The sequence below is a fragment of the Zea mays genome, chromosome 3, assembly GCF_902167145.1.
Source record: "Zea mays cultivar B73 chromosome 3, Zm-B73-REFERENCE-NAM-5.0, whole genome shotgun sequence".
NCBI classification, from domain to species: Eukaryota; Viridiplantae; Streptophyta; class Magnoliopsida; order Poales; family Poaceae; genus Zea; species Zea mays.
The window spans coordinates 24,417,137-24,424,631 of NC_050098.1; the positions used below are offsets into that span (position 1 = coordinate 24,417,137).

Here is a 7,495-nt window from a genome sequence, read left to right on the forward strand (position 1 = left end):
CCTCGCCCGCTCGCCGCCTGCCCGCCCGTCTCGCCTCGTCACGCCTAAGCCCCGTTGGCGGCGGCGGCGCGCGCGTGTGGCACACCCTTGTTCGTTTCTTGACTTCTCAAATTAAGTGGAATAATTCGCACCATATAAGTCAAGCCAACGACCTTTGGACTTCCAATATGGTATTATTGGTATTCTCCACCATTATACATCATAGAGTTTATTGAATAAATGGGTCAAGCCCATAAAAAATCCAACAATAGGAAGATAAATTTAGAAGGAACCACTGCAAATAGTCTTATCTATCGAGAGTCGAGATTACAGTTGACTATAAAATGAAAAATGATGTGCCTTAAATATAGCATTGTCCTCCCCATGTCATGAAAATGTGGTAGCAAATAGGAATAGTAGGGGGGACAAACGTGTAAATATTATCTATAAACAACCTATGAGTAAATTATGCTTCGACAAATGCTATCTTAACAAACATTTAGGATATATGTTGTTACTCGGCAAATGCTATCTTAACTGAAAAGTTCAATCATCTAAAAGTTCTTCCTGCTTAAATCATTAATGGGAAAGACACAGTAAACATGTCGTTTCTTTTGCGATACGGAATCATTCATAGAATATATGTTTTTCTTCCTGGAAACCGTTCAACGCACAATCTTCATCGGCCTCATCATCTCGTTGTCCTCGTGGTCCAAAATCTGCATGTTTGAAACGGCACAAAAGAAGATTAGGACAGAATGGGAGATCGAAAACCAAATCCATCAGACAAAAGACCTGGAGAGGCAGATGCGCGCAGTACTCACGTGGCAATGGTACACGTAACCCGGACCAGTGGTGACGTCGAAGGGGAAGCGGCTCTCCTCCGGCGACGCGGCGTCTGTGAGCGGCTTGAAGCGCACGAGGATCCTGGTTACCGCGCTGGGCCGCACCTTGAAGACGTTCTTCCAGCCGCGCTCCTGCCGCGGCACGACGTGCCTCCGCCCGCCGGCCAGGTGGCGGTCGACCCCGCACGCGCGCGCGTCGTTCCGGCGCTTCATGCAGTCCCTGAACTCGTCCACGCGGCGCAGCGACCGCTGCTCCAGCACCGCGAACACCGCCAGGTGCACGTGCAGCGGATGGTTGTCGTCCGTGAGGTTGATCACCTCCCAGACCTCCGACGTGCCTTCCTTGGGCGTCTCCGTCACCGGGTCCATGTACGAGCGCGCGTTCAGGTACAGGTGCGTCGGCTCGTCCGTGCCGGCCCTGGTGTACTCGTACATGGTGATGTGTCGCGCCGTGGCCGCCTCGCGCGCGTCCGGCCTGGGGTAGTGCGGCATCAGCGTCGCCGGCACGGTCGACGTGTCCGGGTCCTCCGCGGCGCCCTCGACCACGAACTTCATCACGGCGATGGTCTCCGCCTTCTCGCCGGGGTCGCCGGGGTACGGGGCCGGGGCGTCGTCGCTGAGGACGACCGCCGCGCCGGCGGCCGACTCCGCGAAGTCGACGACGACGTCGGCGATCTCGGACGGCGCCACGACGAACCTCTCGGTCGCTACCGGCCTGGCGAGGTACACCGAGTCGGACGCGACGTGCACGAAGCGGAGCCCCGCGGAGAGCGACAGCCGGAAGAAGCGCGCGTTGCTGGCGTTGAGGATGCGGAAGCGGTAGCGGCGGCGGCGCACGCGGAGGTACGGCCACGCCTTGCCGTTGACGACGACGACTGCGCCGAAGTACTCCGGGTTCCACTGCGGGTGCACGCCGGGGTTGTTGCCCGTGCGGTTCATGAAGAGCGCCCCGTCGGCGGCGCGGAAGTCGCGGTCGAACAGCACGAGGTTCCGGTCGAACGCCTCCCCGCGGGGCAGGTTCATCGGGCCTTCCTCGGCGGGGCTGGCGACGCGGTACGCGCCCATGAGCCCCGCGAGGATGTTGACGCGCGTGAGGCCCATGGCGTGGTCGTGGTACCACAGGTTCCCGGGCGGCTGCCGGTTCGGGTACGTGTAGGGCGGCGGCGAGAAGCGCGGGCCCGTAGCGGCGAACCCGCTGGTGAACCAGGCCAGCGAGTGGCCGTCGGAGGAGGACTGCTGCACGCCGCCGTGCAGGTGGACCACGGTGGGGACGCCGCGGCCGCCGGGCGCCACGGCGGTCGTCAGCGTGGGGTCCCACGGGAGGAAGTGGCGCGCCGGGAGGTGGTTCGCCCACGTCACGTGCGTGGGGACGCCCCGCATGGCCTCGATGGTGGGGCCCGGCACCGTGGCGGTCTCCTTGCTGGTTCCGTAGGCGAAGACACGCGTCGCCGGAAGGTCGCGGTGGAATTTCTGACACAGATCATGTAAAGAAAAATGCCAAATAATTCAGGCTAGAGTTTGATTTTTCACATAAGTAGAAATGGCTTTTCAAACTTGCTGTATCGCAATGCTGACAATGAGGGCAAAACACACATGATGCTGCTACGAAAGTCTCCAAAAAAGGAAGCCAGAGGCCGAGTGGGCTCCGATGCAAAGCTGTGAATTATTGGTGATAAGGTGTGGGGTCATGGCCCACGAGCTAACTCTGTCCCGTCGTCGTTGTCCGTGAATGTGATCGACGATGCAAATCATATATAACAACGGTAGCAAATCATGGTAACCGGCTAGTGAATGATTATGAACTAGATATATATATAGAACATATAGTATAAATCTATTAAAAAGATAAAATAAATTTTAATTTAGGATGAAGAGCGTAAAATTTATATCTATGACCGGTCAACAATGTAATGTTATTATATTTAATATAGCATAGAATATGCATCATTTTAAACTATTTAAAAGCTTTCTCTATGGCTAATGGCAACATATTAGTTTAATATTACCAATGATACATAAATCTTAAGTTTACTTATTTTCAATACGAACAATCATACTAATTTGAACACCTTTTTATACAACAGTTTATTTTTTACCTATTTTGACCTATTCGTTTATAACTACATATATTGAAATATTTATTTATATTTTTATGTATTCAATTACTGCACTATTTTAAATATATTTGCTTTTTTAATGGTTCTCTTTTATCTACATGCCTTATGAATAGTCATATTTTAATTTCTCATATGCATAATGGTTTTATTTGTTCTACTAAAACTATTCAGAAACAATTAGATACTTGTCATCTTCAAGATCAAGTCCGCATCCAAATGATAATAAAACTTGGGATATCCATTTTGTATCCACTTCGATGCGTACTCGGTCCAAGTCCATCTACTTGCGATCTCTTTCTTTCCCCCTTTTCACATATTTTTCTCCCCTTATGGGCTTTTTAGGAGCAAGTGGAACCGAGGAGATTGAGAGCGTTAGAATACTTTGTTATTCAATTTTGGATAGTAACTTGTCAAAAGATGAGGTTAGCCTAAAAACTTTGTCATCAGCTGAACAACACATGGTAGACGAGTTACTGTACGACCTACGAGTACGTGTAATAACTTTTTTTTCTAATTCAGGCTCCAATGCCGCTTAGAGACGATCGTTTCAGCGCGGAAGACTTAACAAAAACAGCGCCCAATTGATTGCTTAGTCGATGAATTGCTTTAACCAGTAGCCTCTTTCAATTCGTGCCTAATTTAATTTAAGCATTTGCCGGTCAGTTTGAAAGACTCACTAAACAGGTTAAAGCAAACCGACCGTCGTAACAAATAAGCTGGACGATCGCGCTTGAATGTTTGACTCACTAATAAGCTGGACGATCGCGCTTGAAAGTAAACCGACCGTATCAAATAACACTATACAATTAGTATGCATATAATTTCTACGAGAGGACAAAAACGGTCTAGTCTCTGACGAAAAGTGGAGGAGTGATTGATTTTCTAGTTTCTACGAACGTCGGCGACAGACGAACGGTACTAGAGGCATGCTATTTTTTTTTTTGTCCGCGCGGCCACGCACGCACGCACGTACTGACGTACATACATACATGTATGTTACGAGGGCTTACCCAGCTGGTGTCGTACATGCCGATGGTGAGGTTGCCGGCGACGAGCGCGCCGCCCTCCGTGACGCCGTAGCCGCGCAGCCTCGGCATGTCCGGCAGCTCGTCCACGAACTTCTCCAGCTGCCGCGGGCCCACAAGCATGGCCCCGCCGTCACTCGCCTCGCCCAGGACGAGCACCACCGCTGCCGCCTGCAACACCATCGCCACGGCGAGGGCGAGCAAGCGAGCGCTAGCAGGAAACCTCCTCCTCTCCCCCATTATTATTGCCGCAGCAACCCCGAGGACCTCACTGACGATGTGGGGAAGAAGAGGAGGAGGAGGATAGGGGACTGATGACCTGAGGAGAGAGAGAGAGAGAGCGGGGGGAGGTTTCCTCGGTGGAGAGCTCGGACTTCGGTGCTGCTGGCAAGGGGCAACGATGGACCATTCAGCACTGTGCCGTTTTGCTTCCTGGTTCTTGGTTTTGAGGGTACTGACCGGTAGGTGATGAGACAAAAACAAAATCTAGTGATTGGCGGGGGCAGGGAAAGAGACGGGCCGGCGCGGGGCAGGAATCTCTGTTTAGACGGCTTGGGGGCGTCGACGATTTCTAGTGGTCTAGGATTTTCACTTTTTCGGAGGGGAAGATGTGGCATTCTCTTCTCCCCTCGATTTTTAATACAGTTTTCTTCTCTCCATTTGTCAAGCATCAGAAGAAGTGTAGCAGCAGGAACTAGGAACAACTTTTAAGCCATCTTTTCCATATGATGCATTTGGTTTAGACGACGGTGGCGGAATCAGAATTTGCTGAAGCTCTAGATTGACTTGTGACAAAAGCACGTCGAAAAAAAACATAGTTAAAAATTACCTAATAATATAATCATTACACCAAAATCATACACTTCTTACGGTTTTTTAATTTCCTACAGTTTTTATAACAAACCGTAGGAAATAAATAACTTTCGAGAGGCAACTGGTACCTATAGGAAATAAACATAACTTTCTACGGTATTTTATAAAAACTGTTAGAAGTTAAAAAACCGTAGGAAGTTATCTAACTTCCTACGGCCTCCTCTAGAAAGTTAGGGCTGGCTCTAGGAAGTTAGCTGACAGCTAACTTCCTACGGCTTTACTCTAAGAAATTATGTTTTTTATCTTAACCCACGAATCAACCTTATCTTCTTCTCACTTTCCTTTCTCTCATGTTTCTTCCAGCTACCGTAGAGGGCGCCCGAGGCCCGCTCGCCGCACCCCGCCGACGCCCCACGCCTGCCTCGTCGGTGCCCCCGCCGGCGCGCCTACCCTCGGCCCCGCCCGTCGCGCCCGCCCCCGACCCCGGCCGCCCTCGGCCTCGGCCACCGTGCCCGCCGGAGCACTCGCCCTCCCCGGCCCTGCCCGCCGCGCCCGCTATCTTCTTAATCAACTTGTGATAGAGTGACTCAGTCTCTGATTCAATGCCTGAATGTTTGTATCTACCCGGTGATACTCTGAAATTTCGATGCTTTGATGACTTAGCATATTAGGTTTGTCACTCAATTTGTCTCACTGTCTCAGTTTCCTATGTGTTTCAGTTTCCTATTTGTTTCAGTAGCAGTCTCACTCAGTTTTATCCTCAGATTCCTATGTGTTTTAGTCTCAGTTTTACTTATATTCATTCTGCATGTTTGGTGACAAAGTGACAATTTTAATATATGATGAGCATACTTCAGTTTCATATTACAATTCTGTTTCAGTTTCAGTTTCCTATGTTGTTAGAAGTGTTCTTGAATCTGTTGGTAGCAGTGGTTAACCTCTACGTGGATTTTATTTGTGAAGGATACAATAACTAGGAAAGCATCCTGCTGCAAGCACAGCAGCAGGTGTATATGCTGTTACAAGCTAGCACTTTTAAAATGATTTTAGACGAATAAAGTGATATGTTTTATGTAATGGCAATGCTTGTATTTTGGTTTATATTCTGACTTCAATCCTTTTGGCAAAGCACTGTATGAGATGCTACATTCCATACAAACAACAACATTCAATCTAACGTGCAAAGCCTAGACGGTTTCAGTTTTAAAAATTATTAAGGACAAGTTTTAGCGTTCTGGTGTGGATTACAGTTTTTTGGGGGGAATTTCTTTTCCATTAGCCCTAATAAGATGTTTTGGGGAACAATTTTAAGTGAAACTTAAGACTTGACCTTGCCTCAAAAGTTTAGCCTTGGACTATAAATGTAAAGCCCAAAATCAATAATAAAAATCCTCTTATTGAATGGCATTCACGAACTGTGGCATTTGTTCCCATGGTGAAGGGAGTAAAAATATTTAGAATATAATCATTCACGAACAAAGTTCGCTGTTAGAGTATCACGAAGCCACAAACCAACGAGCGTTGTTTTTGCTGCCCTGCCCATGGCTCGTCACGCCTTTGATCGACAGAGCTTCCATGGCACAAACTAATAAGACTCACTGTCGCTGAAAATGATCGTGTGGAATTTTGTTTTGCAGACCGACAAGGCATCGATGCTTGACGAGATAATTGACTACGTGAAGTTCCTCCAGCTCCAAGTCAAGGTACTCCTTCTACAGTTCTGCTCTTCCTACACCTAGCTAGGCAATGCTGCTGTGGGACGTGTTCCTAAACCCTTCTCATCATTCGGTCACCCAAAAAAACTTCTTCAGAATTCATGAGCCCTCATACGTTCGTTCCCTGATCTTTTGCAAGTTCTCAGCATGAGCGGACTAGGTGGAGCTGCAGCCGTCGGCCCTCTCGTCGCCAGCATGGCATCAAAGGTACGTACCATATGCAGTCATCATTTTGTGTTTTCTGTTTAGATGTCCACTTATTTCATAATTTGTCATTTTCCAAGATTTGTGTTAAAAAATAAGACAACGAGTAAGCTTGATTTATTGAGCTTCTCTGTCTCAATCATTTTGAAGCATTCGTTTGGACTTTGGTCTCTATGTAAACAGTGAGCTACAGCCTACATTCCTTTTCTATATGACATGTCATTCAGCCATTGTCTAATTCCTTCTATTTTCTATTTTTTTGCTGTACTAGAGTTATGCAGATGGATATTGCTACAACCCCATTTCAAACTATCAAAATTTTGAGAGGCCTTTATATATCCAACAAGGCGTCTTTTTGGACTGCTCTCAGACCATGGTGAGGCTTTATCGCTATCCACTATTCTTGATCACGTTGGTGCCTTTGTTTGTTGGTCTACTGGTAATATTGTTCTTATTTTCTAACCATGGTTTTACAACCCAGGGGATCTTGTCCTGGCAACTGCTGAGATCAACTCATCACAAGTTGAATCTCATAGAGCTCTATCGGATACCTGTACGCAGGGAGTCTTCAAAATGTTTTCTACTATTCCCTGAGTGAAGTCTTTAGCATGGGGATATTGTTCTGATGCTTTTGATGACTCAAGTTTTAATGAAATTCTAGTTGTATCAAGTGATGCTTCTATCACGGTCTATGTTATGTGTTGTGATACTTGAGACTTTTACTATGACTATGTATGAGTTATTGTCTATTATTAGTACTGAATGAGATGTGTCTTATTATAACTATGGATGAGACT

At 47.7% G+C, this 7,495-nt stretch overlaps 1 protein-coding gene across 1 annotated transcript; it reads right to left on the reverse strand.

Moving 5' to 3' along the window:
* Positions 1–263: 263 nt before the first annotated feature.
* On the reverse strand, positions 264–4,384 carry LOC100275791 (Multicopper oxidase LPR2). The gene is made up of 3 exons (NM_001320237.2): positions 3,952–4,384; positions 804–2,294; positions 264–698 (listed from the first exon to the last, which is right to left on the reverse strand). The coding sequence occupies exons 1-3, from the start codon at positions 4,204–4,206 to the stop codon at positions 645–647; spliced, it is 1,800 nt and encodes a 599-aa protein (NP_001307166.1). The 5' UTR covers positions 4,207–4,384; the 3' UTR covers positions 264–644.
* Between the last annotated feature and the right edge of the window lie 3,111 nt (positions 4,385–7,495).